A 12,585-nucleotide genomic window follows, 5' to 3' on the forward strand; every position below is an offset into this window, starting at 1 on the left:
CAGAAATCAGCTGGAGGATCTGACAGTTGCAAGCAGACAACGCACCAGAAAGCTGGGAGTCTAGGGATTAGAAAGACCTTAACTTTTAAACAACCATCTTTTTTTTGCATAAGAGAATGAAATACCTGAAACTGAAAAATAATTTTGCTATAATCCCTCTAAAGAAGTGGTAAAACTCTCTCCATCACAATGGCAAGTTTTTCTCCCTTTCTCTCATTTAATAATTCTTACTGAAGTTTTTCAGAGTAACTTTTTCTTTAACGTCTAGTAATGAGTCTGGAACATGAAAAATAAATTGTATTCCAATACACTTTCCTAGTGTCAACACTTTAAATGTTACAGGCATAAACATGCAGCTGACTCTCCATGATCATGCAGCGTTACTGTTCCAATGTCCTTTGGCCTGTGCGATAAAAGCACCAAACTGCACAAAAGAAAGTCAGGTTCAGCACTAGCTCAATCTACCAGATCTGAATAGAAAGCTAACTAATAGTTGACAGAAGTAAAGTCAAATTTTTCAAGAAAAATATATTACAATAAAAAGTTTGTTTACTAAATAAAATCACAGCATAAGCCCTCAAGTACATTAAGGTAGTCAATGAAAGCTTAAAGTATTACAAAAAAAGTAATGCTGGATGTTATGAACACATCTCAGCCAACAAAGTTCACTAAGAACGTTATTTCTGTTAGTATACAGACAGATTAAAAAAGAAAGAAGAAAAGGCAAAAGAAGTATTTTCTGCATGCCTTACTAGTTGTAGGTTTAACACAAACTCCAACAGCAAACAGTACAGAGTTATAAACAAGAGCAGGCCTTGGGAAAATTACAAGGCAAAAAGGTGGCCAAGGACCAGAGACCACAATTACTTCACTGTTTTCATGCAGTTTCAATTGTATTTATTTTCTCCATACCCAACTAAATGAAACATTTGTGGAAGACCTAGATATTGCATGGAACTTTCACTCACAGAATAAAAGTGAAATACTCAAACATTCAGGCACAAACAACACGCTCAGAAAAACAAATGTAATCTGCCATGCTACACAATATATGCAAAGGAAAGTACTGATTCAACATCACCAAAGGTGGAGGAGTTAGATGAGGAATGTGCATGTATTCCTCTAACTATGTATTTCTATGTCCTTTGAAACATTTGTTAAGAGCTTTGCCCCAAAGCAAACAGAACGTAGAGCACGAGGAACAGCGCATCTTCCTAAACGAAGAGAGCAGATGGAGCAACTTGTTTACTTCGCAGTGAGCGTCTGCTCCAGACCTACAAAAGTATGAAGAAGATAGCCTGAATGTACAGGCCAGAGGTGAAAAGCAATATATAGCAACTCCCAAACCCATCATATAGACAGAGAAGTCTTTAAAAAAAACCCCCAACTTCGAATAAATGTTCTACATCATTGCCAATGAAAGGAATAGGTGGCAGGTAGTTTGCATTAGCCAAAACAACCCAACAGAAATACATAAAGCCTGAATTATCATCTTGGCAAGAGAAAAAGAGAGGGGTGCCTTTAGCAGAATGCAATTAAGGATTTGGCAAGTATCTGGAGGAAAGGAAAAAGTGTTAGTCAAAGATAACATTAATATCGCAAGTCCAGATAACAGAGGAAGATAAAGACACAATGAGAAATACACAGCAGAGAAATAATGATTATGGGTAGCAGTACAACATCCACGAGGCCCAACAGAAGAAACACGCAGAAGTGCAAAGAGCTGTGCAGGAACACATTTGGAGCAGAGTCATCTCTGTAACATTGAAAGTCATCAAATATTGGGTAGCACACACAAACAAATGGGGATGATTAACTTTTTGGTTAAGGAGAAACAGAAATAAAGGAAGTTCATGAATTAACTACAAAAGATTTTGAGGGAAAACAGGAGAGGGGGGCTTGGAAGTAAAGGTACAACACAGATGAGGAATGGTGCCAGGACACTGACAAGGGTGTTTCAGGCTTAGGAACAAATACATGAAAGAAAAACTGTCAGTTTAACTAACTAGGTACCCCTACCTTCTTAAATGAAGCAGGAGTTAATCTACTAAGTGTGGACAGCTTGCCTTGTCCTAGTTAATTATTTAACCTTCACTTCTTGCTGAGGGTGAGGCACTAAAAGCATTACAGGTGCTTCATAATTACTACTGGTTAATAAAAGAAAGGGACGTGATGAAATACACATTTAGAATTCGGTCACCCTTTTTTTTTAATCCATATGTTTAATTTACTCTCTGTATTTCACTTCGGTAAATAAAAGTATTTTACTTCACGTGCTAAGCACATAGCAACACTAAATGATAATCAAAGAGGTCAGCACTGAACATGGTTTAGGATTTTTCCTTCAGGCTGTTGAGGAGAGATCTCAGAGCTTGCACTGCTTTCCCATGATTTGACATTACAAACATTTAAGTGGCAGACAAAATTAAACACTTTTAAGATGAAAATGTTCACACTGGTAGGTCATGGGGAGCACAGAAACTTACCAGTTGCTAAAAAGTTCACTTTGAACAAAAGCTCAAAAGAGTTGCACTGTGTCAAGTCAAACAAAAGAAAGTACAAAACTAACAAAAACTCCTTTTTGCCTCAGTGAGCCCCAAGACCAATCCAGTATCCCCTCTGCCAAAGAAAGCATGCAGTGCTGCACACTCTCACGACTCAACTGCAAATCTTGCTTTGTTTAAAGTCTCGGCTTCTCAGGTCAAGTGATTTAGATAAAGAGCTACATGTTAGTATTCATATGAAGAAAAACAGTCATAGAACTGCAAAGAGGGGAAAAAAAAGAAGACATATATTTGATTATGTATTAGCCAAAATCTAGAACCTAATCTAAAAAAAAAAACCATATTCTTTTCAACAGTTCATGTTCTGCCGATCTCACTGTATGCTAGAATAAGCCTTATGATTTTGAATGCTCAAAGACAGCGTTACAGGGAACCAACATGGCCTGCCCTGTTATTAAAGTACTAAAAAAGCATATCCGACTAAAATTCCAGCTTTACTCTTAGTATTTTCCCCGAGTAGCCTTTGAAAATCCTGTGAGGTACACCACATCTCTCTTCCCTTCTCTTGCAGTAACTGAAACTTCTGCATGTTCACAACCAGTGGAGGAGAGAGACAAAGCAGCAGAAGCAGCAAGAGAAATTAAAGGCTAAACAAAGATTAACCACACTGTCTACTTGTTCATAAAAATTCCACTTGTTCATCTGCACTAGGTCAGCTAAAGCAGCATTAGAAAAAAGCTTTTCATAACGTTATTTTCCCAAGTATGAATTGCTGGGGGTTCTACAGGTGTAAAGTGGCTAATGAATTTAGATGTTACCACCTTCACACAAGAATGGGTTTAGATAAACCAGATTAATATTTCTAAGCATGTTCAAAGCAGGAATGTTAGAATGACTCAATGTTAATACAAGTTATCACTGAAAAGAGCAGCAAAGGTGTCATTAAACAAAGTAGGCAGGAGCACTCTGGATTTTCCTCATTCATAAATAACTATTTCTCTTACTTTAAATCTTTTCACATTTTGAAAATAAATTTCTTTATATTACTAATTTTTCAATCACCTCATTTTCTTAATGGTTAAATTTGCTTTTACATTTTAAGTTGAGAAACTAGCACCTGGTAACTGAAGTGAAATTAAGTGTTTAGCTCCCTTGAGTTACTGGGGTTTTTGACCACTGACCAAATTCAAAATTGATAAGCACGCAATTAGGTTATCTTACCTATGTTAAAATTAGCCTAATCCAGTAATGCATGTGATAGTTGAAACAATGCTGCTTAGATATTCAAGGGCCTTTATGTTACAGTCACAGAGCGCTACTAAACCCAGCCACCCAGAAATAAGAAAAATTAGAGATCAATTGGGAACACACACACACACACACACAAAGGTCTACTTGAGCAATTTTCTCTCTCTTAAGGGGATTTAATAATCTAGTAAGACCATAACATTAAAAAAAAATAAATATCCATGTTTGTTCTTCATAAAACACCTCTAATACCCACTTCAGTCAGAGGAAGTTACTCATGTCCTGCAGTGAGATAAATATGGTATCGAAAACAGAACATCTGGAAGGAAAAATGCAGTACAAAATGAATGTAATACTATATTTGGATGCTCAAGCAGCTCAAAGTGCTCCTTGCTCTTCTAAAAAAAAAAAAAAAAAAAAAAGTGTGCTAAAATCTGATTTCCCTTGGCTTCCTAAAAATCAAACCACGCACTGAACTGATTCAGTACTTCCAACCTCATCACTGCAAGTTGTTTGAAGTGTTGCAGGGAAAAAATGGCTGTAAACAACAAATCTTCAGAAATTCAGCTTCTTTGTGTGCCTTCCGTCTGTCATTTAATCTAGATTTTATGTACTTTACTCTCATCACCTGTAAATCTCCTGCATACTTTTTACATTGTGGATGTTGAACTTCCAAGTGAATAGAGGGATGGAAGGTTTGGGTAGGTTTTTTGTCCCCCATAGATGAAAAGGCCAACACTATCAGATCAAACTTACCACTGAAGTTGAACTTACTGAACTTGAGTGGTGTACTCTACCTCAGCTTCACAACTGCCCTAGGCAAAATCCACCAAAAAAAAAAAAGTGAACTCCCTCTACGCAATCACTCTAAGAACTATTATCCAGTTTCTATTCACCCCCAGAAAGCGTACCCCTTGTTTGGACTATGTTTTTACTATTAACTATTTGGTACTTAGCAAAGAGGCAAGAAAACATAGCATGTCTAACAGAAAACTCAAAACTAGCAGACTTCTTCAAAAATGGTATCGTATAATCTCAGAAGACTTTGAGGGATTTAGCAGACCAGAAATGTTTTGTAGCTTTGACTTATTTGCAATAAGAGGCAAAAACCGAGAAGTATGAAACAGCATTCTCATTTCATACTGATAGTCTAAACCTGGCTTCTATTATATACAACAAAGAAAGACAATACAAAGGGCCATTAAATTGTAAGCATGCAAACAACATCTAATGCTTAATTTTCCCCTGCAGTTTGAATGAACAATAAGATTACTCTCTTGCTCTGAACAGATAGCAAACATGTCCACTGGCACTGGTCTAGTAAAAAATTAGCACCTTAAAGCTAATTGATACAACAGCTATCATATCAATCCGTACATATGACAGCTACCATAGATATAATAGCATGCCATTGATATGACAGGCATCAAGTACACTATAACAGAAATTATATAGAAAGGGTTCTGCAAAAATAAAACACCTGTACAAATTGCCTTATTCTCCCAACGCCCCAAGATCCCTCCCAGAGTCATTTAAACTGTATTTTCAAACTTTCACATTTAATCTCGTTTACAAAATGGGTAATTATGTAGTTACCACAGGGTAACTATATAGGGAATATTTTTATGCTTTGAGATTTAAAAAACCACCAAGAACAAAAAATAAAAAACCCCCCACCACCTAACTTAATGCTCCATGCTCTGCTATTCATGCTTTTCACAGGCAAAGTGTTCCCTGGAGGGATCAAAGTCTCTGCAAGACCTAGTTTTCCACCAGCCATTATCTGACATTCTCAGAAGACCAAGGCTGAAATCTGCCTCTGGACTCTTCTCCAGCTGATTGAAAGGTTTATCAGTGGCATCACTGGAATGAAGATTTCATCATAAATCCTGTGTGACTTTAGGGCATGTAGATTATTAAAGGCACATCATACTACACTGCAAAATTACGAAGCCTTTACAAGGAACTGCTGAATTCTCTTAGAGACTCTGGACAGATGGCAGGATTTGACTATCACTAAATCAGCTTAGTCAAATACATTATTAGTTCTCCAGCCCAATATTCACCGTGTATTCCTAATGAAATTGCCAAATGAAAAGGGCAATGTGCCAAGCTTATAGGAAGTAATCAACAGAAATCCATTTTCCTCCAAGATCAATCTTCTCCCAATGTGCTGTAAACACTTATACAAGTTAAAAAAAAATAAAGCTCCTCTTGAAAAAGCAGCTCATTAGAAAACACAAAAGATCAGAACCTGAATTCTACTTTTTTGTGGGTTTACTATTAAATCAAGTGTATGTTAAGCTGTCTCTCACTATGAAAATCAGGAGGTCAGACTGACTGCTGCAGAACCACCACATAAATGAACAAGCATAAAGGACTTTTAGGTATCTAAAATACCAGGTCCCTCAAAAGCTGGACGTGCAGCTTCTCTGTGAGATAATTCCATCAGCAAGGGATGAGCACTTCAGTTATCAGAACTGGCACATAATGCTCAAGCACGACTTAATGCTCACGAGAAAAGATGCATGATTTGACTTTGATTTCAAGCAGGCAATCCCGAGTTCCTGTTAATTTTCCTCTTAACAGCACAAGGAATCAAAAACTTTCACAGAATTACCAGATTTGTAACCAAGCACTCACACAAAATTTTATTTTTTCAATGCATAATCAAAACTTATTTTGATGGAAGTCACACTCAGCCATATTTAACTAAGATAAATGATTCTCAAAAACACTTTTGCCTGTCCTCTGTAAAGTGACATTTCTTCTCCCTTGTCACCATAAGGTTAACGCTCAGGATTGTTTACTGTGGCAACTACCCCTCAATCAGAGCTTACCTTTGTTTACACTCAACAGAAATAAAAAAAAAATAGAATCCTAGATATTACTCTATGCTAATTACACCCACTTTACACTGCTTGAATTTTGAGAAGATAACACACTTTAATGTAGGTGTGCCATTTTTAATGCAAAATTATGACACCTCTTTTGAAATCCTAACATTCTGTGCTATTAAATACATGCTCTTGTTTTCACCAGCATGAGGGGTGTTCATTTTGTTTGCATCAATACGATGAGCTAACAAACTTATTTTTACTTGTACCAGAGTGAACACTACCCTTATAACCTATATATTTATTTCCCTAAATTATTTTATGAAATACAGTCAATATTTCAAGTTCCAAATGAAAAGGTAAAAAAAAGCAAATTTAGCTCCATAGACAATTACTATATTTTTCACTGTATGTTAAGATTTTTAATAATTAGAGATACATATAACCGATGACTCATGAATAGAGTTTGCATACGGAGCTCATAAAGTCTTCCTAAAATATTTCTACAATTGATTCCTTTTGTGATTTGACATGGAGCTGAATAGTGTTGAGCAATTTATTCACCATTGTTTGTGACAGGCTATTCAATTAATTTCCGACTTTTTAACAAATGTGAGAGGTGGTGTGTATCTTTATACCAGCCTACACACTGCTTAACTACATTAATCACGCACAACAGGCTTCTACTCAGTTAGGTGGGTCTTTTCAAATATGCAGCAATTAAACCCTCCTACATATGAATCACTTAGCATTCACAGAATACTTTCTATATGAGTATTAAATATTTACAAATGAGGCTGGCATATTTTATATAATCTTCACCACCTCAGCTGAGACAACTAAGGAGCGCTATCATTAGGTACGTAAAAGTCATAGCCAGATGGAGATTAAATAAGTTCACCTTATTCCTTACCCCCCTCTTCCCATTAAGGCTATGGCATCTGGACTCTGAACTTGACACACCACATATTGCTGGCTTGAAATAAATCATGTACCAATTCAGGATAGTTTACATTTTTTGCAAAAATGTTATGATTGTTATTAGTTACTATTTTAAGAATTTTCCCACAATATTCTAATACATTCAATCACACCACACTCTTTTCCACAGGAACAAATAAAATGAGATGGGCTATCTCTGCTGAGTTCCTAGTTCTGAAAAGCACAAACATCACAAACTCCAAGGCTAAAGCTGCAACGCCAAAGGAATTTTGGAGGAGGAAAAAGCCACCAACTCCTTCAGAATGACACAGATAAACAGAAGAGTCAATATGCTAATGGTCACAGAGCCGCTTATTACAGACAATTTAAAATGAAGCCTCTGTCTCATGGGAAATTCTAGCCTGCTTTTCTTTCCAACTATCAACAAAAAATATTTTTAAAAGATCAAAATTAAAACCCTGAAGTATAACATACCCAACTGATTCTCACTAGACATATTCATTTGAAACAAAACCACTTCTAGTTTCCCAAAATGAAATATTTTATGTATTTTGTTAAATACATACTTTAACAGAGGTTTATTATTATCTGTATTTTTAGTGCCAGGGCCTTTCATTACCTTCCATTAAAAAATGTAAAGCAAGATTGTAAACAATATTTAGTATGCAAAGCAAATGACACACAAGATTATCATTTGTGAATATGGTACTAGATTTAGGAACTGAGATTTTACAAATGCTAAACAAAACCAGGATGCATTTGCTTAAACTGAACTACACGATGAAAAAAAATGTGCCCACTTCCATTTTCTATACTTACATCAGTTAGGAATTACTCCTTATGCTATGCTGTATCCTGCAGAAAGGACATTTCCCTTTTTTATTATTATTAATACTTGCAAAAATCTGGATGGCCTTAGCGTTTTACCATCTGTAGTCGAACTAGCTAGCCTTTCATTTTTAATTTAAGCCAGACATTTTCATGCACAGTTTATCTATGTACAAACCATTCAGTAACAGCAGTTTGTCACCTTCATATATATTATTGATAAGAAAACAGACAACCTGCCAATTAAGATGCATGCACTTGCTCCATCTCTAGGCTCAGCCTGAGGTACTGACAGAACAGTTGAAGTAAAAACAGAGTTTTACATTTCAAAGAAAGTTCAAAGTCAGTGAGAAAAGACTGCCCTGCAAAGGACACAGAAATTGTATTTATTGCTAGAGAAGATTATTTAAGGAGTAAACTATATTATTTACTCTGTATGATAATTAAAATTAAAAAAAAAACCAAAACAGGTCCATAACCTGTTCAACAAGACATTCTACTTAGTTTTCCTTTCAGTCTTGGATTAAATCTATGTATCTGACAAAATGATACTTTGAACACTCTTACAACAGTAGTCACAGCTTAATATCAAAGATACAGAGTCAAATAATGGTCAAGGTATAAATCAAGCAGATTTAACTGGATTTCTGTTTCTATTGCTACCCCAGCAAGATATATAATATTTCTTGGGCCTCAAATATTGTCAAGTAAATTAAAGGAAGTATTAAAAGTATCCGAAATCAAGATGTCTTTAGACAGATAAAACCCCCTGAGATCACTGGTCTTCTCTGCTTCCATCCAAATTCTTGGGTTATCAAAAATCACCAAGCCATTCCATAAACACCAAGTATTTATTCCACACTACCTACTAGTCCTTTCTAAAGTATAACAAGAGAATTTATCCCACAGAAAATATTAAAAATAAAATATTCTGCTAAAAATATGTATTTTAAATAAACTTATATCAAACAAGATTACACTGGCTGCATAACATCTCTAACCTTGTTTCTGGAAAACCATATGGCCTTTCTTTCCTCTGTTTCTGAACTTCAGACTCAATATCCCATGTTAAGATACATTTACGCAGCTATTATAAATACAATACACATTTCACAGTACAACTTTGCAACAACAATTCCACACCCCACATTTACACTATAAGTTAATGAACATGAGCTGAGCTAAATCAGCGCTAGCAGAACACAAAATACTTCTCTTACCTCCATTTCTGTGCAGCGTAAATGACCCGATTTATCTGTAATTGAAAAAAAAAAAACCCAGATTAAAAAAATGCACAAGTAACACTAAAAACTTGAGTAATTTTTTTTTTAGTAATTGCCAAATATTCTTTTATTCTTTGCCTTATTTTAATCACACATTTAAACAATGTTTCCATTATATATGCATCACAGAATTAACAACAAGGTGGCCCTGCCCTTTTTATTTGGATCCTTCACAATACTCCCTTGGAAAAAACATGTGTCTTTAATGCCTGGCATCATTATTTAAATTGTATGACTGATGCTTGGCCATGGAGGGAACATGAAAACATGTTGGCTTAAATTAAGCAGCACCAAATAATTATTTCAAGAGAAAAAACAACATTCGTGCATAAACCAGGGAGCAGCTACTGTTTCATCTGATACCTCTGGAATAATAGAGTTCAACACCACCACAAAGTTCAAGCAAATTAAAGTTGAAATGTTACAGTAATATTCTGGTAAGCCCCTCTCATCAATTTTTGCATTTCCTCTGAGTTCAGAAGCATCACTTTGGAATTTATATAATACAGAAAAATATGTTTCTGAATTGTTTCATCAAACTGAAATCTCAATTTTCTCAAAGACAAAACACTTTGGTATGAAAGTGTAAGTGGATTGACAGCTTACAAAAAATAAGACTAAAATTTCACAGCATGTTAGGAAGGTACCATTTCACCAAATGCAGCAAGTTTCTCATTTCACATTAATAATTCATATCAAAGTAGGGTGAAGCAATTCTGACAGGATGATTTTCTGTTTGAAAAACAGTATTCAAGAACGTCAAGTATTCCATGGAAATATATTCATTTCAAAGGGGAGCCACCCAAAACCTTAATTTCAAAGCACCCAGATATAGAATTTTCCTCTTTTTGTCTTTGCTTTTTGGCGGCATTGCACCCACACCGCTAGTTTACAATTTGTGACTTTGGCCTTGATGGCACTCACCCTAGGGAAACGTGTGGCACGATTCTGAGTCCCCAGGGACTCAGAAACTAGAATGGTGCACGTTCACTTGACTGCGTGTACACTGACAGCACGTCACAGGAGACGGCTGCTGACCACCACTCAGCGTGGCCAAAGGATTTACCGCAATAGTTAAGAAAAACCTGCAATTTGCAGCCATAACTGGAAGGACTGTTTTATCAGATTGCTTGGCAAGCTCAACCAACTGATTCGCATAATGTTTGCACAGAGGAATGATCACGCTGACTTCATATGTCAAATCTGAACGGCATGCAAAAACTGTCAGCACTAGGGAAGAGTCACCTGCATAGAAAACAAATTAATTTTTGATATTGAACTGGTCACCTTCCCCTTTGAAACTAAATGCTAAACTTACCTTGAATGCATAAGGAACATCTGCCAAACAGAGTGAACGCTGTTTACCTTCATTTTGAACTGTTGCAAATGCAAGCTGAATGCTTAGCACTTGTGTCTGACTTCAAAACAAACTGAAGAGTGACTTTAAAAGGTAGCTTTTGCATCACCTAACACCTTTTCAAAAGGACTGGTGATTTTGGCTGATTCACCTCAAGATAAAGATAGGAGATTTTTTTTGTATTTTAAACAGTAACATTCATGTGATTGTTACAAATGGAAGAAATTTACTGAGAACTTTATTAGCAGATTTACGAATATCAGGGGCTGTTTCTGTCAGACGACAGATGATCAAATCAATGTCTCTCCGTGATCCAAGATGATACAAGACTAATTCACAGAAATGTAGTCAAGATGGGGAAAAAGACTGTGCTGTCTTTTTTTTTAAAAAAAAAAAAAGACTTTTTTCTTTTTAATTACTGCTTTGGAAAAAAGTAGTGCTTTCAAACCTATGATGATGCAATGGCATACAGAAGGCCATCAATGTCTGCAATAACTGATAATTTAAAATATCTTGATTAGCACCTCCTACGGTCTAACAGAACAGGATGCAAATCGTAGATCCTCTTGGTAGCACAGACATAAAGCACTCATTGCTACTTATGTTGAGATCCTACGAAGATCCTTTTAATAGAAGTTCTAACCAAGTCTTGAAGGACAAAAATAAATCAGCCCAGACCAAAACAAGCAAGGCAAAATTTAGGTTTCTGAAAGGAACAGCAAGAAGCTTATCTCACAACCCCTTTGATAGGCCATCTTTGATAAACTTCCATGAAAGCTGTTCTTCAAAGAAAAGCACTCAAACTCTGGAAACCTTCCTCATTTCATATATGTTACTATCAACATTTACTACTGCTTTTAGAGCAAATCGTAATTCATGTTTTGTTTTATCATAAAAATATAGGGAACATCTTAAAATGGATTATTTATTCCCATTTATACCAGCATTTTTAAAAAACAACAGTACTGTCATGATTCCGTGTGCTGAGGAAGGAATGGGAAATAACAAGTAGTTTAAGTCTCACAGCAGCTCAAATGTACCGCAGAGAGTATTCTAGACAGGTGCAAACTACTAACTTAAACATTTTAATATGTACTACATTATGGTAATTATTAACCATCCCATTCCATATGCCTCAGTACCCTGAGCCCAACTATACACTTAGCAGACTTCCCCAAGCTGTCTGCAGTGACTTATGGACCTCCTCCATCAGGAATTTCCTATATTTCTAAAGAGACCAGCATTAACAGTATTGACCCAGGAAACATGCACTTCCTTGCATCTATCAAGACTGAAATTAATTTGCTTTTGTATGGCCCATGCAAGTCAATTTACTTATACTGGCTGGGAGCAGAAATGGCTTCTCTCTTTAGCTGACATGACTGAAAAAGCAGAACCTCTTAAATGCAGCCTAAGGGTCACACCTTAATTCACACTGGGGGAAAAAAAAAATTCCCTATAAGTCGCCATAGAATAGTCTCTGTCTGCAAGCAGTATCAAATGCTTATCTGGTAAATACGTGAAGACTTACAAAATTATTTCGGCTGCTGCTTCTCAACATAGACACAGACTTCTCCAGACTTCAC

The 12,585-nt window shown here is 36.0% G+C and overlaps 1 protein-coding gene across 4 annotated transcripts in view; it reads right to left on the reverse strand.

Annotated features, from left to right (window-relative positions):
* Window positions 1–12,585, reverse strand: part of SPIRE1 (spire type actin nucleation factor 1) — a 127,476-nt gene that overhangs the window by 105,512 nt on the left and 9,379 nt on the right. For all 4 annotated transcript variants that reach the window (XM_055799401.1, XM_055799399.1, XM_055799400.1 and 1 more), the window contains exon 2: window positions 9,580–9,614. In XM_055799401.1, coding sequence (XP_055655376.1) covers window positions 9,580–9,614 — 35 coding nt within the window. The remainder of the gene's footprint in view (window positions 1–9,579; window positions 9,615–12,585) is intronic.

The sequence above is a fragment of the Falco peregrinus genome, chromosome 3 (genome assembly GCF_023634155.1).
Source record: "Falco peregrinus isolate bFalPer1 chromosome 3, bFalPer1.pri, whole genome shotgun sequence".
Classification (NCBI taxonomy): domain Eukaryota; kingdom Metazoa; phylum Chordata; class Aves; order Falconiformes; family Falconidae; genus Falco; species Falco peregrinus.